Below are 25,186 nucleotides of genomic sequence, written 5' to 3'. Positions count from 1 at the left end.
CATGATATTGAAAAGAAATTTTGACCATTTATTCAGTTTTCGCGGTTTTAAATTATTTATTCAAAATCAATGCAACATGTTGTTTGCTTTTTTATTGTTTTGATAGTAATTCTGACATTACAAGCCAAACAGGTAGACCTCTATACTTGCAATTTTTTCAAAGTTGACCTACCTTCTCTTCATTGTACCATGGTTGCAAGTTTAAAATGTCTGTTTGACACAGAGTTGCATTTTCCTAGTTCCTTTGAAGACGGTTCGTAAGATGAAAACCGATTTTCACTTTCCGATATAGAAAAAATGACAAAGATAGTAGATTCTTGCAGGTTCTGAAATAGAATGCACTATCAAAATTTGCAGCAAACTGTGCTGTTAACGTTAAAATTATTCCTCATTACTTCCAAAAGACCCTTTTTGACATATGGCCTGTTCCAGACCTGCAAGTATGTGCATTTTTCACTACGATAACTGATTTTTTCTTTTTCCTGTTCAAGTATCTGCTAGAATCTACTATTTTTTTAAATTGTCTTCGAAAATCGGTTATAATAGTAAAAAAATTTACATTCCTGCAGTTCTGAAGCAGAATAATTATATCAAAAAAAAAATGCTCAACTATTACTCCTTTGATAAACCATTTTAAACTGTTTATTTATCAAATTACTATTTACACACACCACTTTTTCATTCATATTTAAGATTTTTTGAATTTTTTAAACTACATTTTGACTCATGGTACAATAAGGAGGTAAACCAGCTTCGTAAAACTACAGAAATACAGCCATAAGAGTATGCCCGCTTTCTGTCAGAATTATTCAAAATTATAGGCAACAAGTTTTCATTTATTTGATATTTTTGTCCATTTCTAAAATGAGACAAATAGCGCGAAAGATGAATGAAAAGCTTGGATGTTCTCTCAAAAATATGATCCTAAGTGTTCAATCTTTCAATTGCATGGCAAATCTCGTTAATATTACTAATGCGCGCCCCGCAATTTAATTTTCTTCCAACAACAAATACATACACAAAATTGGCAGAAGTCGGACACACTTAGAAGAAAATTGTAATCACCTGGGAGCTCTACTTTACCTTTTTATTGTACGATGTTTTGACATATCTTTCTACCGTCAGCTGCGTTGATGCGACTACCTAACACATCTGGCATTTTTTTTTTTTGATGGAAAAATAACTAGCAATCGATACTCCTCATAAACATAAAATATCGATACTATCAAAAGTACCATCGACTTTTTGCCAGCTCTAGTTACGAATGAGAGGAGAAAAACGTCACACTGCACTACGAATAAGAAAATTTCTATGCAAAACTAAAAAGAAAAAATATTTTATAAACGAATAATAATATTTATTTATTGATCCCGAATACCCCCCAAACAAAACGTCCAATGTGTGCTTGTTGTGAATTGAATAAATTAAATAAACAAACAATAGCTCTTTGCCGCAGAGGAGGAGCTAAAGTGATTAATAGGAGTGAAAAATAATTGGAAACCAAAGCTTAGCCAGCGAACACAGCCAAGCAAAACAAAACAAATTCATAAAAACACAAGGAGATAAATTTTGTGGCCAAAATATAATTATTATGTTACAAGAGGAGAACAACGAGGAATATCAGAAGGAACGATTTCTTTACATACTATTGATGACAGTGAATGTGTCCATAACATTAGTTATAATGTTGGCGGCGTGTCTCTGTTGCAAGAAAAAATTGCCAAAGTGAGTAATAGAAAAAAAACGACAATGATGATTACAACTACTGCAGGCAGTTTGTGTCACAGAGGTGACTGACAGTTGTGGTTTGGGGAGTGGGAGGGTATGTGTTTGGTGGGGCTAGCACATTTGATGGCCCAGGGGCAGAAGGGGCAGCTTACATTGTGAGCTTGCTTGTTTCATGTGTATTGGTGCTGAAGCCTTTCTAAATCATAGCGTATTGATGGAGTATCACAGTAGTCATTTCATTGCTGCTATTTTGCTCAGTACAAATGTTGTTGCTGCTGGTTAGCTAGTTGATTTGAGTTTAGGTGTTTGCATCGTAATGTATGTTCGTCGTACTTAGGTTGTGTGCTGCTCTTGGACAAACACACAGTGATGTAAACATCACTTTGATTTCGGGGAAAGTATTGTTAGTCCCCATGAACAACAAACTGTAGAAAAGGTGGCAGATAACAGACGACGAAGATCTATGTATTTGCTGTCGTGCTATAGTTTTTTTCGATAGTGGATGCAACATAATTCCATTCGTTATGGTTGCAAAAGCATTTTTTCAGATGTTATGCTTGGTTTACTTTCTATTCAAACTTCCAACAATGTCCAGTACTAAACTAATTACCTTCACCATAGGATAGATTGTAAATTAGGTATATTTTCCATAAGTTATAGAGGCACATGAAAAAGCTAGAAAGTACGGTCTGTACGAACTTTTTATGCCCTGCAGCGTGAGAAAAAATAAATTAGCGAAACGTTTGTGAGATTAAGTTTGCCTCTTACAAAACCGAAATATAAATGACTTTTCTTTCGTTTGCAAAATGTGACCGGGGCTTTCCAAATGTCAATACTAAAAACGGATATAAATTATGAACTGGACCTTTGTTGAAAATTGTTAAAGTTTGAGTTGGACATTCAAAACTTATACTGTGGATATCTATGTAAATCTCTTAAGGTCCTAAATGCAATTATATAAAATTGTTTTATATAAAAGTTTCTACTTCACCACACACAAGGGCCTTTCACTAAAAAAGGAAGGTTTTGTTGCACAGGCCTTGTTAAAAACTGCTAATAGCTGAACGTTTTAAATGCATCAATAGATCAAATCTTCAAATTCTGATAGCATAAATTGTTACCGAAAAAAAAAAAATATTTCCTGAATGCACTTTCGGATTTCCACCAGGAAATGCTTTTCTAATAATCAAAATATTAGCAACCATCTGTGCTGATAATTTTTTATACAAGCTGAATTTGTGCTGGAAGGGATAGAGACATCTAAATTTTACAAATCCAAAATCTGATTAAAAATGTCAAAGCTCTATACATATATTTCTTTTGTATCGTGATTACGTCATATATAAGTTGTTTTTCCAACTTTAATTATAATTTCTAACGAGTTTTGCATTTGTCTGCAGCTAACGGCCTTAGAGATTACTTAAAAGCAATATCGCCCCAATCATATACATTCCGATTCTTGTGATTATTTTGAGAACGTAGCTTTTACCTTTGTTGTCCTTAAAGATATTACTTCAATTATACCCTTCTCCGAACGTTCCTTCCGGCCCTTAGTCACAGCTATTATGAAAATTTGAATTTCTTAGAACTAACTCTATGGTCTTAAGTATCGTGTCCCTAAATAATATAATTGCCATGGAGCTAATTGAACTCCAGGTTTATAAATTATTTTATTACCCGATTTAGGGATCACCTTAACCAATATTTTTAGAATATTATTTAATTTCATGTTTATTTCAATTTTTTCCAGAAATGACCTGCTGGGTTTGGAGGGCATGGTTAAATTAAAAAATCCCGATGAAGTAGTAGTTGTGACACAATTGAATGCCAGTGAATCTCATGTCGATCTTAATAATTCAACTGTATCTCAAGCGGATTCTGAAAAGAGGTTAGTCAAAATAATCAACATTTAATACCGTTGATAATATGCATTCCGATTTTTTCTTAGGGCCAGCACAGCAGCCCATCGTTCCTTACCCGATATACCAGTGGCTGAGGCAAACGGTGATACCGGATCTGAGCTTTATGAAACGGTGGCCGACAAAATGCTTATGGATGCTCAAAATCAAAATAAAAGTCGTAAGTATCGCTATAAAACAGAATAAAATAATACAATTATATTACATTACTATACAACATATTAAACTGATTTAATAAAATTGGAACATAAAGATGCAGATACATGGCTTGTGTCATCGGCTGGCTTTTTCGTAAAAGAACAAAGGAACGTAGGGTAAACAAATATAAATTATGAACCGCAATCAAACAAACTCAATCTGAAACTAATTTGTTCTTCTTCGAAGAAGCTAGCCGGTGATATAAGGCACTGAAAAAAAAAACTTTTATGTATCTGCGTATTAACAGCAAGGATTACAAATGTAGGAAGTCATTGGAAAATGTCTATTGCCACAACATTGAGAATGGACAAGCAAATTACTATTATTTGTTTCCTTACAACTGTTAAATAACTCACAAAATTTTAGTTAGAACTTCCTTACATTGAAATGATACTAATTTAAAATCACAAACGCATTGCCATTGTTTTAGCCACACCAAGTTTAAAGAAACAAATAAGTGTTTCTCAGCACAGTTCCATAAGTCAGGCAGACGATGTTAGTTCCCCGTACTCAAGAGTTAAGAATTCACCACATGACTATGCAAAGGTATACGATAAACAAAAAAACAGATAATACCAAGAAAAAAACCTAACATTGTCTTTGTTGTTGTTATTTCATAGGTGCGTCCCACAGAGCATCCATATGCACAGTTAAATGCACCGTCTACTTCACATTTAGCATCATCGGCGCCTTCTTCAAATTCTATTGTTGACGGCGCCCAGTCACAACAACACCATCATCACCATACGTCAGGTACTCAACTCAATGTAAGCAATAACGAATCGATCCATCAACAACGCACATCACATCACAGTGATAATGCGGAACATGCTAACGACAATGGTCAACATGAAGCTGAAATACCCGCTGCTTCGGCCATAGCCGGTATGATTTCGGCTAGCCAAGATTTGCCGTATATGACGCCACCCATAGCTAATCAACATTTTAGTGGTGATTCACAGGATTCGTCAAGTGAGATAATTCAGCTAACAAAATAATCGTATATAAATATGACAAACTCTCTTTAATTGTGCTATTTTTTTTATCAGAAGGTTATACCAGTATCAGTGTACGAGAACCATTGGCAAATATATTGGCTCAACAGCCACAAGTACAGTCAGCAACACGCAGCGCTGGACATTCGCGAGATGTCAATGATTCACACTATGCTACAGTATCCGACGATTCAGGTATGAACATAAGGCAAGAAAATGGCAATTTCAAAAAATCTCGCGATATTTTGTAATGGAAAGAGTTTCTAAAATTATCTGCCTGATGCATATAATGAACAAATGAGAAATATAGAACGAATTTGTAGATTATCTATACTCGGCGTCGAAACAATTTCAATTCGTTTGAGATGCAAGAAATGGTAGATAGGTTCATGTCTCAGGGTTCAGTTAGACAGCTATGGTTTCACAGAAACTTCAGCTGTGGCTTTCTTGAAAAGATATTTCAAAAACTCCAAAGTATGAGTACATGAGTCCTGGTAACATTTGAGTTTTCTTCAATTTGAGAACAGAACTGCAAAACAAAAGTTTTTAGAACGATAACCGATTTCCCTTTATGAAATCGAAAACAATTGCAAAAATAGTAGGCTTTGGAACAGATCAATAGTTTTAAAATAAATGAGTGTGGTCATAAACTCTGTAAAACCCAAATAAAACGTCAATGCCACGAGATATAGGAAATGTCACAAAAAACACAATTTTATTGTCATGAAGATTAAATTTATTAATGGCTTTTTCATTGTTTCAAATTCGGTTTAAATTGTATGCATTGGATCTTCTAGGGAACGCGCTCCTAAAACAGAATCCCAAATCACTTGTACCCATATTTTGCATGGAGCATTTTTATATAATGAGAACTTAAAGACCTCAACGAATTTAATATTGTATCAAAACAAACAAATTTAAAACTTGTAGTAATTTAAGATTTTAAAGCATTTTACACGAGCTTAGCAATGGATCTTTTCACGGCGAGACTAGTGCAATCGTCGTTTTTTTCTTCTACTGTTGTCCTGCAACTGGTTATGGGCTTACGCTGCGGTAGTCAAGGTTAACTCAACACCCACTAGGTCTCAACTTTGTTAGAGGAAAGCAGTAATAAATCTGTACGCTAAAGTGGCTGTACATATCCTGATGTTGATCAACATACTTCCCAGCATTCAATATATCAATCTATTGCTTCGAAACCATTTCGAAATATAAGCTTTTCCTAGCAAAATGTTTAGAAAATGTCTTAAAATTAATGAACTCTGAGGAAGTCAGGCAGATATATATTCTTTTTTTATTGTTCGATGCTAATCTCATTCGGCTCTATTTACAAGGCAGTTTTTGATAGAAGATTACTGATGATTCCAACAGACATTTAAGACTATCTTATAAAGCCTTGCATCTAAGGCAACTCCCTATTCTGATTTTCTGAAAAATTCCATTAAAACTTGAATTGCAGATGCGGCCATAGCGCCTCTATTTCGAATTGTCTTGCTCTATTTCGTATTAAATTTCAAATTCATTAATTTTAGATGAAACTTATGCTGCTATTGAAGACCCCAATAATCGACCACAAACCAATATCGCCACAGATATCTATACCAGTGGCTCCGAAACTTATGCCCAAATTCAGCCTATGCAATCACCAAATTCAATGGTAGTCTCGGTCGAAATAAATAACACAAATGCAAGCACTGTGCAATTACCAGTCAGCAGCAGTGGTCATCTGTTGGCAACAGGACAACAAAATCTTTCTTCACTATCTTCACATTCTACAAGCGATCATCATAATGCATCGTTCAGTTCACAACATTCCACAAATACATGTGTCAATGTCGGTGCAATGCGTTCAAGTTTAGAACTTATAACAAACACAACAACAGCGACACCAATACCACCACCCGTTGATAGTTTAAGAGCACAAATGCATTCGAGGCAGGCCTCAGCATCGTCTAACAACAGTACTTCTCTGTGTAATCTAGGTTCACCCAAGCCAGAAAAACGTCAAGCCAATTCACCGTTACCGCCAACACCAAAGTCCAATGTTTCGTCGTCCACAACACAATTACAAGCGCTGAGTTCGAGTAATTTGACGTCGGGACGTAACTCGGTAATATCTGTGATTGAATGCGCTGGAGAGTTAATGGAGGAGGGTGTCACAGATGTACCACTTGATAGTTCACCTCAGAGGAGAAACAAAAGCTTAAGTCCTTCAAAAGACATCGAAGGAATGTATGCCAAGGTATGGTAAAAACTCATCATTTTTTCAATGGGGTAATAACAATTTTTTATTTATTTTTGTTTTAGGTTATGAAAAAGAACAAATTCTCACGCAATTCACCCTCATCACAAAACAGTTCACCCATTCTGCAAAGAAAATACAACACCGATGACAGTGCCTCCGCTTTGGGTGTTAGTCCCTTGGACAAATTAGAGAGTAACAATTCGTATGGTGTTAATACCATCAGTGATCGTCGTTTACGTAGCAATAGTTATGGAGCATCGAAGGATCATGGTTATGAAACTATACCCGCCGATGCTATGCGTGGAAACTCCACACAAGGTATAATAGAAAATCGTAAATCGGACGGCTATGCTCATGTCCTACAGAAAGAACGACAGCGGGAAAATGGTGAGTAATAATGAAAGGTCTTTTATGCTGCTATTTTATATAACTTGTATTCCTCGTTATTCCAATCTTATATATTCCATGTGTTTCATGTGTCTAAACATTTTTCTTTCTTCCTATACAATATTTTCCAAAAACAAAAAACTACAAATGCTTATATGCTTCTCCTTCGTCCATTGTTAAACCAAAATCACTGAACCACATGTTTTGTCACCGTATCAACTTATTCAAATTGTTATTTTTTCCAAAACAAATCGTTGTTAGTACTATAAAAATGAAATTCTCAACGCATTATTTCTTTCCTATTTTGTGAAATTGAACGTAAACTCAAACAAATCTAAAAAAAATCCTAACGAATTTGTTAATTTGGAACCTGTGGTTAGTATTAACGGAAACCCTCCTTACAAAGGCTGCATGCTTTAATTAAACAAAAACCTTTTTACGGACATATTTTGTATGACGTTGTTTTGAAAAGATGCTTGAACTTATGTTTGTTACTGTTATTATTTTTTGTAAAAAATAAACAATAGATTTAAATTTTAATAATTCGAATTAAAAAGTAGAGAGTATCGTTAAACCATTACTTTTTTGACTTCTAGCCCAATCCTTTTTTTTTTTCTTTAATGGAATTTTCTTTTATCCTACTTTTGCGATCATTTACACCAAGAGTGTTGTAACTCAGAAAAATTGATTTAAATAAAATCTTTTGAGAAATTGAGTATATCATATATTAAGATGATAACAAATAGGTTATCTTAGCTACATTACAGGGTGAGATAAAAAACTGCAACAAAGTCAAACGCCATCATTTGTGCATTTTTTTACATTTTATTAAATGAAAGCAAAAATGACGGAAATAGCATAAAATTTTAGAATAAGTTCAGATTTGTTCGAATTGGTCACTTTTGACACGAATTATGGCCTTCAAACGGCCAATTAAACCATCACACGCTGCCCGAATGTTGCTCTGCGGTATTTTGGCCTATTCCCGACGAAGCGCTTGCTTGAAGCGAGGAACCTCATTTTGTAACCATTCTTGGTTGGCTCGTACTGCTGAGTCCTGTTGGAATGTCCAAGGTCCGTGGCCAAAATGTTTGCACGTCCAAGACTTTAATATACCCTCTAGAATATTTTCGCGATAATATTCGGCATTTATTCTGATGCCACGATCGATTAATACGAGCGGAGAGCGACCATCGGCTGTTATGGCGCTTGAGTTCTAGTGGCCAACCGAAGGTGAACATTTTCAGCTGACCTCTTTGGCAAGTAAACACGATCGTTTACAAATGGCTGGATAACGAATGTTTTCTCATCGGAGAAACCCAAATTCTGCAGTTCACCACTTTCGGTCAAGCCAAGCAACCATTTAGCACTTTTGAGGCTATTTTCTTTCTGTTGCTTTTTTGGAATTGCAATGACTTTACCCCGAGCTCATTTTTAAGATTTGCCTAATGGAATATCGCGATATGTTCAACCCACGAGCCATTTTTCGGCCACTGCGACGAGGTTTTCGATCAAGTAGCTTCTTTACTTTTCCAACCATTTCTGCTGATGTTGGTGTTTTCTTCCGTCCACTTCCTTGACATCGGGCTACGCTACCAGTATCACGGTAACGAGCGATGTTACGAGACAAAAAAGATTTATTAACAGTTAAATGCTGGGGTGCTCTAACGATAGCCACTTGTGGTTTTCCTGCCAAATATAAAGAAATCACACTCTTGAATTCCATCACGAATAACATTTTTTCTGGAAAATTCTTACCAAAATGTTTTTGTACGCTTGTAAACAATATAATGAGCTGTCACTGGAATAATTTTAATAGCTGCCGGACGAGTGCCTTAGAAATGACAGAAATACATGAAGTTGGTAGCAGTTTTTTCATCTCATCCTGTATTAAAAATTGATAATTTTTGTTTTTCTTAAATCAAGGTTTGAACAAAGAGTTTCAAGGACACATTATATGAGTAGAACATGAAACTCCACAAAAGTTTTTTTTTTCTGAATTGTTACACTCGTTGAGTATGTAAACGCTTTGGTGACTCCTTCCCAATTATTTATGTGTAAAATGTTGTCAAGATTTCATTCATTCCCCTAAATTTCTTTAATAGTTAATATAGTATTCTATATCCCCGATTTTATACTCATTCAACGAATTTATTTTCGCATTTGTTTATTTTACGTACTTCTTTGCTATATGCGCTAATATGTTGCAGTTCATACCTCATCATCTGTACCACCGATAAATGTCTACAGTGTACAATTAAATAATAGCGATAAACATTATGAAACTATAGCTCAACCGCCCAATGCCGCCAGTTCAAATGATCCCGGCTATGAGACTTTAGAGAAACCAAAAAATCTTCATCACCACCATCAACAGCAACTGTTACAGGATGATTGTGAAAAGAAATCATCGGATTATGATCCCAACTATGAAGTACTCAAGGGTCCAACAAATTCGGCCGGAGCCTCCGATGATGGCTATGCCAAGGTTTTGGAAAAGAAAAATGTACTTGTCGACGGTGAAGATTCCCTAGATGGTTATAGTAAAGTGAGAGGAGAAACAGAAACAGCAGCTGGCTATAGTACAATAGCCGACGTTAAACGGACCGATGCCAATCATAATTATGCCAGTATTTTGGAAACAAAACGTGAAGCAATTGGCGGCGGCGGCGGCAATTCCGATGACAACCAATTAGAGACTGACAGTGATCATTATGCACGCATTGCTGAGAAGAATATTGCTGCCGGCGAGCAAGCAACGACAATACGAACACCACCCAACCTACCGCTGAGTGCTTCACAAAAATCAATGGTAGATGAAGAATTGTTAACACCACGCACAACCACAGAACTCTCCATTACATCACCAACGTCCATTACCAGTAGTTCTATGCTTAATACCACCAGCTCGATCAATTCCACTTCCACAAATTTAACAACCACTAGCACAATTAGTTCTCGCCAAACACCTACCTCATCTTCTCAATATGAATCCCTTACAGGCAGCGAAACAGATCCCAACTATGAATCCGTCTGCTATTTGAACACCTCAGGCCAAGAAGGGGAGGAGAATCCCTATGAACGTTTACATACGGAAATCTCAGATGACATAACTCAGCTAAGTAGTCCTGAAGCCTCTACCCACACAGCTGGAGCAACCACCACCACTACAACAACAAACAGTAGCAGCAGCAGTAGTAGCAATAGTTCGGCGGCAGCAGCAGCAGGCATGGCGGAACAACATTCCAAAATGTTAAAGGCAAATGGTTCCAAAGTAACTATAACAAACCAAGATAATACAGCAAATGATATTTTGGTCAATGACTATTTTCAAGTATAAATAGGAACTAAGAGTGATTCCATTATTGATTTTTACAACAACAAAAACAACCAAGTATATACAGAAAATCTCACCTTATACAGGGGGTGTGGTAACAAGTAACTACTATACTATTTTAGGGCTTTTTTGCTTAGCAATTATTAAGTATTGGCACGAACATATCATTTCACCGATGATATATAAATATTATTTTTTTTAAATGATTATTGTTTTATGTGAATCTGTTGTTTTCTTTTTTCATGCTTTGAAAAAGTGTATGTATATTTTAAAATTATTTTGTTTTACTTTGTCGTTAAGTATAAATATAAATTATGTAAATTTCATTATAACATATGTATCAATATATATATTTATATGTGTATTAGATAGTATCATTATTTTAGAATACATTATATACCACTCTGTTCCGTTTAAAATTGATGGCCAAAAGTGAAGATTTTAAACTCATTGGAAAAAATCCAGTTTTGTATTCATTGAAAATGATCCACAAATAAATCAGTTAATCAATGGCTACAATAAAAATCGTCATTCAGAAGACTGTCCAAAGAATACCCATTAGCCCAACGCAAATTGAACGTCAAAGTAACTTTCTTAAATGCAAATTTCACTAAAAATTAATTTCCCAAATTATAAAAAAAAACAATTTAGAATGTGTTTATTGGTTTATCGACAGATATAATCCCTTGGCATATGACCTTTTCGGCGATTAATACAATTCACAGCCATATGGAAGTGCTTTTCATGGCTGGTTTTTGTAAGACAATTCGAAAGTGAACTCTAAAGAAATACACGCACTCATTGTATTTTTTTCAAAAGTATTACATTTAATAGATAAACATGGAATTTGTGTATTTGGTTCTGGTTCACTTCGTATCATCATACAGAAACAGGCCCTTAAATTTCAGATTTCTAAAAAAAATTTGGGAATTTATTCGATATTTACATATTTTAAATTCCACCATTTTGGAGAGAGGAATAAATACAAGCCATTGCAATTACCATTTTTCAGCTGTGATAAATTTTATAGCATAAATATTATAATTGTCGAATAACTTCGAATATCTTCTTTACCATACGTAGAGGGGTTTCCAAAATGTTTTGTGTTTCAGAAAGGTCAGTTCTTTTTTACCATATTTTCCCACATCTGCTATTTCCGTTAGAAATATAAAGATTTGCAATATTTTGGAAAATATTAAGTTGTTGTTTATATTTCTTCTTATGAACATTTGAGGTTTATATGGTGAATGCCCAACTATCATAGCTGTCAGTTTTATACGTTCGGGCACTTTTTTGTCTCACTTTTAAAACAAAAAAGTAGAAAGTAGGGATTGTGAATTTCGCCTAGTCTATTTCAATTTACCTGTGGTATTGTTAGACAAATTGATTTCGCAAATGTCGCAATGTCTATCGGTCGGACTCTGTAAATATACGAATGCAGCCTTTTTGATGAGTAAATTATATTTGAATACTGTAAAGTATTACAGGGTAATTGCTATTTATATTTGAAATTAAAATTTTTTATTCTATCACTTCGATGCATTAGTAAGAGAATAGACTATGAGATAAAAAAAAACTGCAACAGAGTCAAACGCCATATTTTTTTCTTTTTTTTAATTTTATTGACGTCGGAAATAGCATCAAATTTTAGAATAAGTTTAGATTTGTTCGAATTGGTTACCTTTGGTTCGAATTATGGCCTTCAAACGGTAAATGAAACCGTTACAAGCTGTCCGAATGTTGCTCTGCGGTATTTTGGTCCATTCCCGCCGAAGCGCTTGCTTGAGGTGGTCGACACTTTGGTATTTTTAATGCCAACCTTGCTTTTCAAGATACTCCAGACCCAATAGTCCAACAGATTGGTATCCGGATATTTTTGTCCAAGGTCTGCTGCCAAAATGTTTGTGTGCCCAAGGCTTTAATACACCCTCCAAAATATTTACGCGATAATATTCGGCATTTATTCTGATGCTACGGTCGATTAATACGAGCGGAGAGCGACCATCGGCTGTTATGACGGGCGGCCCACACCATCACCATGGCAGGCGGTTGAGTTCTGGTGCCCAACCGAAGGTGGACATTTTCAGCTGACCTCTTTGGCAAGTAAACACGATCATTTTGTTTGTTAAAAAACTGCTGGACAACGAATGTTTTTTCATCGGAGAAAACCAAATTCAGCAGTTCACCTCTTTCGGCCAAGCGAAGCAACTCTTTAGCTCCTTTGAGTCTATTTTCTTTCTGTTGCGGTGTAAGTTCTTGCACTTTTTGGAATTTCAATGGCTTTACCTCGAACTCATTTCATGTCGATTTTTTACTTTTCGAACCATTTCTGCTGATGTTGCTGTTTTCTTCCGCCCACTTCCTTGACGTCGGGCTACGCTACGCTGCCAGTACCACAGTAACGAGCGATGGTGCGAGACACAAACGATTTATTCACATTTAAATGCTGGAGTGCTCTAACCATAGCCACTTGTTGTTTTCAAGCCAAATATAGAGTTATCACCATATCCCGCTTGAATTCCATCACGAATAACTTATTTTCTGGAAAATCCTCAGCAAAATGCTTTTGTACGCTTGTAAACAATATAATGTGCTCTCACTGGAATAATTTTTCCAACTGTCGGACGAGTGGCTTAGAAATGACAGAAGTCTGGACTTGATTTCAGTTTTTTTTTATCTCACACTGTATATACACCGGGATGCTTCCACTGGCTATCATCGAATTTTGCCCTTTTTGCGGTATTCCAGGTCTGGTATTGCAAATGATCAGTAGATAGAAATATTTGCTATAAAAATTTTTCAAAATTTCTACATGTTTTTGCATAGACCTCACATTCCAGTATCGATCAACGCAATCACACAATAGTATTTATAATTACTACACATTTTGCATATCCTTATTTCTAATTCCGAATTTAAAACCCCTTCATTTGTTTGCCATGAAATCATTAGATTTCTATATTCTTAAAGTAGAGATTCGCACTATATTTAATATAGGCGCTCAAGTTTCTCAAACGCAATCGAACATTTAATGGTTTCAACAAACAAACAAATATTGTTTTCAGTTTGTATTCGGTGTAACATTAATTAAAAAAAGAAAATGAAAAAGTCTATCTCTTAGAACAGAGTGGTATCCTGTACAATATAATTACTGGTTTTTCCCTCAACATATTTTGTTTTCCATTGAATTGTTGTTTTCGTTGATATATATAAGTCTTCTTATATACTTAAAAGAAAAGTAAAATTAACAAAATACCAGAGCACAATTCAACGCACTCATTCAATGCACGTTGGCCTAGAAATTAATTAAAAACAACAACAACACATAAATATAGATATAATATTTTGTAATTTTTTATTACTTTAATTCTTAGTATTGTAATTGAACGGATGATAAGCCAATTATGTGTAGCATATTTGTCAAGATAAATGTTTACAAAACACACAAAAAAAAAAACGATAAAACAAATGACATAATAATTTGTATGTATTTTTTAAGAAAGAAAAGGATGAATTTTTATTTATTAAAAAAAAACAAGAAAAAAGAAGCGAAGAGAAAACAAACCGTATTAAGAAATATAAAGGGCCTTTTTATATTATGCCTACCATACAAAAAGAAAAAATCTGTATTTTTTATTGCTCCTCATGCAGCAGGCATTTGGAAGCTAGTTGATTCAAGGTATGTATGTTTATAAATTTAATATGGTATTAAATCGAATTCCCTTGTGGTAGGTAAGGTATCAAATAGTTTAATTTCTCAATAAACTCCAATAGCAGTGGGCAAAAACAATGGTTCTTTATCATTGCCATTTGATGGCAATAGTCATTGCAAACGCCGTTTGTTTTGTTTCTTTCATTTTTGTTTATTAATAAAAAGAAACTTATTGCAGCAATAACAAAATTATAGATAAATTTATAAATAAAATTGATAGGCGCATTAAACAAATGCGCTGAACTTTCTCAATCATTTACCCTTATCTTGATTGGAAGAAAAATTTTGTTTATCAATTCTTCTCCAATCTATGATGATAATGATCATATTCGAAAATTAATTTTACTTTCTTTACTATGTGCGTAGTTTGTATTAAATATATTTAACTAATTTTAAAGATGAAGTCATAACCATGCACAGTGGATGGTCTAATTTATAATTTTTTGCAAAGGACATTTCATATTCTTTTGAGTAAATATCTTCGGAGAAAATCGTCCTATGAACAATCGAAAACGTATGCCATCACTTAGTAATATTTTTATGGGGTATGGCTGGATATGTGTCGATTTTTAAAAATGTCTTTTTCTAATCAGTGCTGATTATTATATCAATAAAAATGTTCCAAAATATGTGCATAATTTTATAAACTTTTTAAAAATAACAGACTGGAGCCCTAAGATTTCAAAAGAAAAAATTTAATAAAGTACAACGGTCTATGGGCAATTACTTAGAATTAGAAATGAGTACAGACATTCCACTTTTCAATCATATTTAATTATTATACCCTTAAACGTCATTTGGGCTATTTGAAATACTTCGAAATATCGGTCCTAGACGTACGATGTTACATATCAATCTTGCCATCTCACTGAGCTAAGTCAGTCTAGCTATGTGTGGCTGTCCTTTCGTTCGATACTCGCGAGACTTTGCATGGAGTTAGAGTTAGGTTCAGAATAGAAGTACAGGGTGAGATGAAAAAACCACTCGTCCGATAGCTGTTAAAATTATTCCAGTGACAGCTCATTATATTGTTTACAAGCGTACAAAAGCATTTTAGTGAGAATTTAAAAAAAAAGTTATTCGTTATTCCGAAAGTGGTGAACTGCCGAATTTGGTTTTCTCCGATGAGAAAACATTCGTTGTCCAGCAGTTTGTAAACAAACAAACCGATCGTGTTTACATGCCAAAGAGGTCAGCTGAAAATGTGCACCTTCGGTTGGCCACCAGAACTCAAGCGGTCGCTCGACGCTCGTATTAATCGACCGTGGCATCAGAATAAATGACGAATATAAATATTCTCCTCTCCTCTTGCCGACCCTTGACCTAGACGTGCTCGATGTACTTAATATACTTAAATTTAAATCTGAACAAAATTTCCAGGTCCAAGGTTACTTGAGGTATTCATTAGAAAAAAAGTTAATGCTAGGTTTTCCGGATTTGTGAATCAAGGTCATCGTTACCTCTTTCCACAAGCGGGATACGAGGCACTACCTTGGACAAGCCTTAAATATCTCCTGCAATGTGACTGACACCGACTTAGATACATTTTGCAACATTGACGATATAATGCCATCAGGATCAAGAGACTTGAAGGTGTGACCGGTGTTGATCGACCTTTAAATCTTTGGGGTAGTAGTTTGTTTCCCATTCCATAAGACTCACATCTTCCGCTGGGCCATGTAGGAGACGATTGCTGATGTGTCTGATAGAAGGTCAAGAGTATATGGACCAGATTTGTTCCATGTACCATCACCTCGCTTTATACTGCCTATTGACTTGGGGTGCTTAGACAGTATTCGACGAAATCTGGCAGCAATATCCACTCCTTCTATAGACTCAAAAGATGATTTTTCAAGGCAATACCAGATAATTTTTATAATTTTAAAGCACTCAATCAGCAGCGGCAAGACGTAATTAATTATCGGTCGAATTGAGTTTATGAGCCTCAAGACCGAATAAGGGGTGGTGACGTCTATGGAATATCCATAGGAGTGGACTTCCATAGATACCGAATTTGAGTAATTTCAATCCTTTCAACTTTTGGGGTTGGTTCAGAAAACAACAGCAGAGATCGTAACAAATTTAAACGTTTTGCAATAATAACCAATTAAAATGTATGTGTATATATTTTTTATTAACTATTTATGTTTCCATTAATATGTTTATATTAATAAGAAAAATTAAAACAATTTGTATATAATATTGATCAAACCATCATCATGTTGTTGTATTGTATGTAGCAAAACCCAGTCAGATTTTTGTGAGAGAATTATTGACTGAAACTAAATTAAAACCAAACAAAAAACACAGTTCTTAACACAACAAAATTTTACATACAATTTTCTTCTTTGCTGTCGCACATTTACTGGTAGGATGGTTCACAATGGAATTTCTATCGAAAACAATTATATCTAAATAGATAAAAATGGAGAATCGTATATAATTCTGAATAATATATAACTAGTCTACTAATTATTTATTTTTGTTAAGTGTAGAGATAATGCATTAAACCTTTTCAAGGTTTTTCATTTCGTTTTGTTTTTTGTTTGTAATTGAATATCTAAAAGTATTTTGTTGCTGGTGGTTTTTATTTCAGGGAAGATGATATTGGTGATTTTTGTGTTTATGCATACCATCAGGGTGCTATTAGAACGCATAACATCATAATAGTTAAATAGAATATAGTAAAAAATACAATACGCAGACATTTACAGCGAATTTGTATGTCATTCAACGTTAGATGAAACACTGCAAATGATGTATTAATACGCCCGACCAACGCCGCCTCTGGGAACGTTGCTACCGTATTTCATTCGCTGACATTGCCACCGCTATGGCCGCGTAACTGCCCCGAAGAATGCGAGCCCGGTTGCTGTTGCTGGTGCGGCGCATGTTGTGATGACAATGTCGATGTTGACGCCGACGAATTGCCTGTTGACGATGACGATGCCGGCTGTTGTTGCTGCAGAGATTGATTTAGCAGGGCCAAATTGCTGGCTTTCATACGCGCTATAGTGTTGTTGTGTGCCATGCCTGCCAAAGCTGAGAAACATGGTGACATACAAGGCGTTGAGCAGAGGCTATTACTGATCTCACATTGGTCAAGTAGGCGGAGTAGCTCGTTGGTGTCGGGTCCGCCGTTGATTTTCTGCTTCTGGTGGTGGTTTTCATCCTTTTTGAAAAACAAAGCTAGCGCCGTAGTGAGATCCCACATTTGTATGTTGCCATTACAGTGACCCGTCAGTATGAAACGAGATCCCATGCGTGAGGATACCTCACATTCGTGTACGCAAAACGAAGTAATTGATGAGCCGTCAACAGATTTTATAACACAAACCCGTTCACCATTCGAAGCCAATCGAACATACAATTGATCCGTTTCCGGTACAACCTTTTGCACAAAGATCTGTTCATCATAGTCACCATATGGTCCGAAATCATTGCCCGCAACATAACTATAATTGGTTTCGGTAGCATCGAGTGATACAATTTTAAATGAGGCCTCCGGAGTAGATCCCGGCTGCGTCGATAACATACCACGAAATCTTGTCAGACTCCATGTACGTACATGATGGTATTCACTGCATACTGAAACCAAATACTTTTCGGAAAGCATTACTTTGGTGACCGGACTCTGGTGCACTGTAAACGTCTCGAATAGATGTGGTCCATGTCCAGCTGTTTCTGGATGCTGTACAATAATGCGAACCGCACCACTTTTAGTACCGTAAGCAATTTCAATCCAATTGCCGCTAATACCTAGAATACAAAGATAATGAAAAGTTATCTTTATATAACATCATGTAGGTTTATGTTATATGATTTGCTGCGAATTTATTATTTCACTCGAAGGCAAGCCGTGCATTGTGTTCGTTTAGGGCAGAAGGGTCGGGTTTTCTTATCCATTGAAAATGTGTTTAAGGCTCCTGGATTATTTAACCAAGGTCAGAGATTTCATAATACATATACGGGAAAGCGCAATCACTAGATTTTTGTGAATTCATATTTATGTAATTCAACCTCCAGAACAGTCCGGATCCCATTTTTAGTAAAATAGATTTTATACGAAATTCATCCCTTTAACTTCCTCGTAGTGGAACTTGTGGCATATTTCGGCGAAATTAAGAAAACGGCGGCTTAACGCAATTCTTCTCCATTAAAACAGAAGATGAAAAGTCCCGTCTTGGCTGCGATTTTCTTAGATATATAAGATTGATTGATAGGCCCTACACCCATCATTCCTCTCCAGAATGATAATATCAGCTGTTGGGAGCCATAGAGAGTGATCAGTTTGCCCCCTCTTCTTCTAAATGTTAACATTTTTCTTGACTTGTGATACCCTGAACGGCTTAAATTATTTAGTAACTATATTTTACTTACTTGATGTTTTTGGTGTTAAATATACTGATATGGCTGTGATTGGATCCAAATTTGGGTCTTTATACAATTCTGTTACCAATAGGTCATTATCTTTCATGCGCAAGGGGAATTTTTGCATATCTAACAGAAAAGGGTACAAATTTTATTAATATATTTTTATTTAAATGATGCATAACTCACCAATATAATATATAGAACCATTATTGCAACCCAACAAAAGAAATGAACCAGCTGAATCGAACGATAAAACCGGTACTAAATCTTGTATTTGCCAGTGTTGAGTCATGGCATGCCAAACGCCAATCTTGCCAGAAGAAGACGAAGACAAAGCCACTAGTTGACTGCCAATGAAAAATAAATGTTCAACTCTCACATTTAAGTTGAATGTTCCAATATCGGTTTTATCACCACCCTCTTGGATGCTCCACAAACGTATTTGACTGCCGTATGAAATGGCAACCATTTTACTAGGTATTGCCTCTCCGGTGGACATATTAACTTTGGAATTTATGGCAATACGTTCAATTGTGGAATCGATATAGGGTGAGGTGAAGACCAATTGCCAACCATTAGAATCTTTGACCCGATAGCAGGCCACAAAATGAGCATAGGCCACGGCAAACCAGTTTTGATGGGCCTTGATAATTTGCACCCGAAGTGGATCGACCCAATTCGAGGTAAGAGTTGGCGAAAACACCAAACCCACATCATTGCGTATCAGTTTGTTCAAATCAGCTGAAGAGTTTCGAGAATGACGCATAAAATCTAATGAAGGATTTCGAGAGTGTTCACCACGTGTTGTAGAAGGCCAGCAGCGATTTTCGGGTGCTGTCGAGTTACCACGACCTACTCGCAAATCCCATGATGAATTGCGTGAATGAGAAGAATGACGATTCGAGACAACGTTTGTAGGTTCCGGTACACGTACCATGGAACCGGGTCTGGCATTGCCACTTGTGGATGAAGCTGCTGCAGCAGATGTCGATGGCAGACATGGTTCCAATGGGATTGGTGCAGCTGCTGCTGCTGACGCAGCGGTAGTAGTATTACTTCGAGAAGAATTTACCGGTTCCTGGTTCGGAAGGCCTGTTGCTGTTGATGAAATTGTATTTGTAGCCGGAACATTCTGCTGCTGATTAATTATTATGTTATCGTTTGGTGGTATAGGTGGTGCTGGCAAGAATCCATAAAACAATACATCCCCACACGAGGAATGATTTAAGTCTTCACACAAAGCCAAACGCTTTACTAGTGGTGTCAAACCATAGTATTCCGTTTCATGCCTCAATGCTCGTATTTCACAATTTTTCACATCAATTTCCTTGGTGCGCAAATAGTTTAGAATGATGGAAAACAAAGCTGGGTCACGATCAATAAAAATTGCCCCTGTTTCATCTTTTAAACTTGAAATGCGACCACTTAATAAAGCCGTAAAGAAAGTATCGGGTATCCATGTTAATGTTTGTCTTGAAGTTGAGAATCTGAAATTAAAAAGTGAATGATGCTTAGTGATCCTGGAGCAAACCTCATATTTTCCAGAAAAATAATGAGCTGTAAATGTTGGTCACTTTGGTTAAATCCCAAAATGTGGCCAAAAATTCGTTTAAAAATCTAGATATTTACATGGAAGTTAATGAAAAGATTGGGACAAATCGAAGGAAGCAATTCCTCAATTTAAGACTTTAATTTTAATTTAATTTAGATTTCATTTTTGCATTTTTCTTCGTTAAAGGGTATCTGGATCTATATTTTCCCTTTTTAGTTCAAATATAATTCGGATTGAAATGTTTTAAAAAATAATAGACCCTAATGGTCCATCTTCGAACTAAATTAATGTTTGACAAAAATTCTTATTAACTTAATTTTGACTAAAGGTCAATTGAAAACATCAGTGTTTTATTTTTATAATTTTAATTTTTTTAATTTTTTATTTTCCGACTTTTTCGACTGTCTTTGACAGTCAAATATTACAATGTGGTTGACAGACACCGATATAGTATCTAGCATCCAAAGATTATTATCAAACTTGATATAATTTATCAAAGCTCCATGAGCTCTCAACAAATTGAAAAACGGAAACGGCAATATTGGCCCATTCCTTCGGAAACTACTCTATAGAGGGTCAACAATTTGAATAGTCCAGTCAGAAGTCCTAAAATATTTTAATAATCGCACTTGGGATGAGGGTATACATCTGTCGGCAAATCCGACTGATACTTTATAACTTATTTTACTTCATTTTACATTCCAAACAACATCACGCATCATCACAAAGCACAAATGAACATTTGATTATTCTTAAAATTACAAGCTCAACATACAACTTGTTGGCGACTCTAAGAAATGTGATATGTACTTGTTTTCGAAATGAAGAATGATACAATAACATGCCACGCATCATAATAACAACACAACAAGACAAGTGGTACGTCCCAACAGAATTTGTTGAACAGAGCTTGACTAACCTGATATCAAAGTAAGCGGAAATATGAATCTATATTCAAGACTCTTCGCAAAACTAATCATGTATATTTTTACATTGACTGATGTGTATATATTTTTGCATCCATTCATATTTGTATTTAAAACTATCACCCAAACGTTTCATTCATAACCCATTAAACTATTATTTGCTTGTGGTGGCATCCGTCTTGGTCGTCGCGGTAAAACAATAACATTCCCTGCGTAGATAAGCCGTATAAAGACAAAACAACGATTGTTGTTGTGACCCCGAAAAAAAAACAACAAACTATGAAAAACAAATGATTCAGTACATCTGATGGAATGTAGTAACAACATTCAACAGTACTCTGCTGCTTGCTATGTATACACAAATATCATTTGACACACAAATTCTGCCAGATGATGGAAATTTTCTGCACAATCCATTTCTTTTAACAGCAGATTACACTGATCCATCCGAAATAGTTTCAACTCACCTCTGACCCCCTACATTGAGATTAACCAAATCACCACTATGAGCAAAGTAGGACATGTCTTGCACAATCCAATTCCTACTACAACGACCCACTAATATTTGTTGGCTTCTTAGTGGGGTCTACTCCCTTAGTGGTGATTATTTTTGTCTTTTTTCACAATTCTTTCAATATTTCTCGTTTGTCACTTGACGACGTGTACACAAATGGATGTCACTCTTTTATTTGTGTCTTATTCAAGTGCCAATACACAAATGAGATGTGTTTTTAAACAAATTTATTGACAATTATGACGTTGTTGCATTTTTTCTAGAGAATTATCGAATATATCGATTTTCCCACTAAACGATTATGTTGATTGCGATTGAAAGTTTATAAAACAAAATCAGTGAAAATGATAACACAGTTTTCTACTAATCAGCTGATTCACATGAAGTACACCATGTTCTCACTGGCCCTTGAAGTACTTTTTTCGGTCTGACAAATATGTACACAAATTAACGTATTAATAATGATAAGCAAAGCAGAAATAACCAACGTAAACTCCTGCAAACATATGATATAGAATTTCTCTATACAAACTACGTAAATATGTCAGGCCACTTTATTTTCTAGTTTGGGAATTGATTTTGAAATTTTTTAAAAATGATATGACCTATTCCAAATGCTTCCAAAATTTGCTATTTTTATATCATAAAAGAAAAGGTTTACATTCTTGCAGACGTGGAATTACTTATTACCAATGACACCACACTTTTCATTTGTTCTAAACAATTTTATAATTTGTATATACATTCAAAATAGGCGGAAGGTGAATATCCTAGAAATCATTCTTTAGTTTTTTTTTCAGATTTTTTTTTTTTTGTATTTTCCAGTAACTGCTAGAATCTACTATTTTTTACAATTTCCTGCGATATCATGAAGAGGAAATCGGTTGTCGTAGTAAAAACTTAAACTTTCTAGCAGTTCTGGAACAAAACAATAGTTTCTGGCTTTATAGGCAAATAGGAAACCGTGCCCAGGCCCGCTCCCACTCGAAGGCGAGTGATTATCACTCTTTGTACAAATTCGAGCGAGTGTAAAGAACTTTAATCACTTTTGCGACCAAAAATCATTTGTATCACTGCCTTGCGTAAACAAGAGGTATAGCTATATAATTATTTTTAAAAAAATCTACAGTTCTTGCTTTTCACCCTTCTCTTCAAAATAATAGCATTTCATTTTTAGCTTGCTTTATTCATTTATCGATACCACCAGCGTATTTCTCCAACAATTCTTGTTTACGTTTTTTGAGTAAAGCTTCTTCTACATCCTTTTGTGTTGGTACTGGAACATGTGCGGTAAACTTCGGAGCTAATAACTCCATAGGATTTTCCTCCTTATCTAATGGTTGTTCAGAATTTTTCGCATCTTCAGCAGCTTCTCGTGCAGGTATTGATAATGGATAAATATCATCATCACCGTCATCATCATCTAAATCGATTCGACCATCTCGAGCCATTTTCTCCTTCCATTCTCGTACAGCACTTTGGACGGCTATTTGTTCGATACGTTCCTCCAGTGGTATCAAAATGCCATCGTCGTCGTCACGGTAGCCATAGTATTCGGCATCGACATCTTTCATTAATTCAGCACGTGTCTTACGCGGTGGTGGTGGAGGTTCTTGTTCAAATAGTTCTCTTACTCCCGGCAAATCTTTGGCTGCACCAAAATATTTATAGCCACGATTTCCAGGCACTTCTCGGCCTTCAGCATCAAACATTTTTGGGCCATATCTGCGATAATGTGGTCCACCCAATGCTGATATTTGATTTTCCCAATGTCGTTTTTCTCTTAGCAATTTGTTGATTTCGTCATTTAAGTCACGTATTCGGAATTCACCAAGACCGGCTAAACATATATATGAAACGATAAATGTATGTTGAATTGCACATAAAGCAACGCTTACCGTTTTGTATTTGTGCCACTTTGTTCGAGATTTCTCGAATAATTTCCAAGCGATACTTTTCACATTTCGGTAAATCTTGACATTCCGATGCCAAGTATGGCCGTCTATCCTTTTCCCCGGATTCAATCTCCTTAGCGGCACGCCACCGTGCCAGCGTGGTCCTGCATGTTGGGAATGTTTAAACATGTTAACTGTTTTAGAATGTATAACGTTAAACTTACATAGCCTTTTCAGCATTTCGCGCCTGTCGACGAGAAAACAATTATGCATAAGAATAACATTTATTTAAATTATACAAATATTTACCATATTCCAAAGTATTTAATCAGACAATAAAAAACAAAACGTTTGTTTACTATAAAACGATAGAAATAAAAAATCGATTACAATATTCTTGCACTATCGGGTTTTGGCGGTATTGTGTTCCCGTTATTATTTTAACCCATATTTGTGCCATGTTCTTACGGCATTTAACAAATGTTTTAATTTCCCAGAAATATATGAAAACACACGATACGATTGTTTAAATATTTACAGTTATGCTATGTTTACGTTAGAAATGTTTGCAGGGTTAACCTATTTCAAGAGGATTTATTTGAAGTATAAGTAATAAATATGACAATTTTAATCCAAATCCAGTGGGTTAACCCATTAATTAAAGTAAAGTCATTTCAAATAAGCATATCCATTTTAAATGATATCCAAGATCAAATGATTTGTCTATATATAAAGAATTTGTAAATACATATTTTGACAATGAGATGTTTTCAAATGAATAATTTTCGGAAAAATTGTAAACACATGATTGCATGACTTTACCAAATGATAAGGTCCTTAACATACAATAATCTTAAACTTTGGGAACGTGTTCCTTTACATATACACACTGTTGCACTGTTACAGAACTTGCAAAAACTACTAGTTTAGTAATTGTTCAATATCATAATAGAAAATTCGGTTTGGTATACATAGGCAGCTTGGCATTGTTGCTTGTTACAGAACCTGATAGAATATACCAGTTTTGTTTTGGAAATATCGATTATTGTAGTAAAAATTGAGATTAGAGCTACCAGGTGATTACAATTTTTTTCTAAGTGTGCCCGACTTCTGTCAATTTTGTGTATGTATCTATTGTTTTGAAAAATGAAAACAAAATATTTTCAGAACCAATTGTTGGAAGATACATTAAAGCCATTGATCTGTTTAGCCATGAAATTGAAAGATTAAACAGCTCGGATTATATTTTTGAGAGAAAATCCATTTTTTGCGCTCTTTAACTCATTTTAAAAATGAGGAGAAATACGAACACAACTTGATGTATATAATTTTGAATGAGTGTGACAGGAAAGGGGTATAGACACAGGGCTGTATTTCTGTAGTTTTAGGAGGTTGTTCTACCTT

The 25,186-nt window shown here is 35.3% G+C and overlaps 3 protein-coding genes across 6 annotated transcripts; 1 reads left to right on the top strand and 2 right to left on the bottom strand.

Moving 5' to 3' along the window:
• Positions 1–1,278: 1,278 nt before the first annotated feature.
• On the top strand, positions 1,279–14,047 carry LOC131801694 (serine-rich adhesin for platelets-like). 4 transcript variants are annotated; one of them, XM_059120635.1, is made up of 10 exons: positions 1,279–1,725; positions 3,479–3,616; positions 3,677–3,807; positions 4,276–4,391; positions 4,466–4,817; positions 4,895–5,035; positions 6,373–7,082; positions 7,148–7,472; positions 9,683–10,284; positions 10,475–10,659. In XM_059120635.1, the coding sequence occupies exons 1-10, from the start codon at positions 1,592–1,594 to the stop codon at positions 10,514–10,516; spliced, it is 2,691 nt and encodes an 896-aa protein (XP_058976618.1). In that variant the 5' UTR covers positions 1,279–1,591; the 3' UTR covers positions 10,517–10,659. The 4 variants fall into 4 exon arrangements, with proteins under 4 accessions (XP_058976618.1, XP_058976611.1, XP_058976607.1 ...); XM_059120628.1 differs by having other exon boundaries at positions 1,282–1,725; positions 4,898–5,035; positions 9,683–14,047; XM_059120624.1 differs by having other exon boundaries at positions 1,282–1,725; positions 9,683–14,047.
• Positions 14,048–16,638: 2,591 nt separating this feature from the next.
• Positions 16,639–22,164, bottom strand: LOC101893066 (BTB/POZ domain-containing protein KCTD3). Its single transcript, XM_005178700.4, has 4 exons — positions 21,841–22,164; positions 19,082–20,382; positions 18,902–19,021; positions 16,639–18,280 (listed from the first exon to the last, which is right to left on the bottom strand). Exons 1-4 carry the CDS (start codon positions 21,894–21,896, stop codon positions 17,331–17,333), a joined length of 2,427 nt encoding a protein of 808 aa, XP_005178757.1. The 5' UTR covers positions 21,897–22,164; the 3' UTR covers positions 16,639–17,330.
• Positions 22,165–23,059: 895 nt separating this feature from the next.
• LOC131801719 (pre-mRNA-splicing factor ISY1 homolog) lies at positions 23,060–24,226 on the bottom strand. Its single transcript, XM_059120661.1, has 4 exons — positions 24,092–24,226; positions 24,007–24,029; positions 23,786–23,946; positions 23,060–23,727 (listed from the first exon to the last, which is right to left on the bottom strand). Exons 1-4 carry the CDS (start codon positions 24,092–24,094, stop codon positions 23,075–23,077), a joined length of 840 nt encoding a protein of 279 aa, XP_058976644.1. The 5' UTR covers positions 24,095–24,226; the 3' UTR covers positions 23,060–23,074.
• Positions 24,227–25,186: the final 960 nt, after the last annotated feature.

This window comes from Musca domestica, unplaced genomic scaffold (genome assembly GCF_030504385.1).
Source record: "Musca domestica strain aabys unplaced genomic scaffold, Musca_domestica.polishedcontigs.V.1.1 1, whole genome shotgun sequence".
Lineage (NCBI taxonomy): Eukaryota > Metazoa > Arthropoda > Insecta > Diptera > Muscidae > Musca > Musca domestica.
The sequence above is the reverse complement of the archived record's forward strand: the minus strand, read 5'-3'. Positions and strand labels throughout refer to the sequence as shown.

Excerpts from the sequence above, each read along its gene's own strand:
- LOC131801694 (XM_059120624.1), top strand. The coding sequence starts at position 1,592 with ATGTTACAAGAGGAGAACAACGAGGAATATCAGAAGGAACGATTTCTT. Across the intron at positions 3,617-3,676 it reads CAAGCGGATTCTGAAAAGAG|GGCCAGCACAGCAGCCCATC; the intron begins GTTAGTCAAAAT and ends ATTTTTTCTTAG. Across the intron at positions 7,473-9,682 it reads AGAACGACAGCGGGAAAATG|TTCATACCTCATCATCTGTA; the intron begins GTGAGTAATAAT and ends AATATGTTGCAG.
- LOC101893066 (XM_005178700.4), bottom strand. The coding sequence starts at position 21,896 with ATGTCCTACTTTGCTCATAGTGGTGATTTGGTTAATCTCAATGTAGGG. Across the intron at positions 20,383-21,840 it reads CTCAATGTAGGGGGTCAGAG|ATTCTCAACTTCAAGACAAA; the intron begins GTGAGTTGAAAC and ends TTTTAATTTCAG. Across the intron at positions 19,022-19,081 it reads TGGTTCTATATATTATATTG|ATATGCAAAAATTCCCCTTG; the intron begins GTGAGTTATGCA and ends CTTTTCTGTTAG.
- LOC131801719 (XM_059120661.1), bottom strand. Across the intron at positions 23,947-24,006 it reads CGAAATGCTGAAAAGGCTAT|GACCACGCTGGCACGGTGGC; the intron begins GTAAGTTTAACG and ends CCCAACATGCAG. Across the intron at positions 23,728-23,785 it reads AGTGGCACAAATACAAAACG|CCGGTCTTGGTGAATTCCGA; the intron begins GTAAGCGTTGCT and ends ATATATGTTTAG.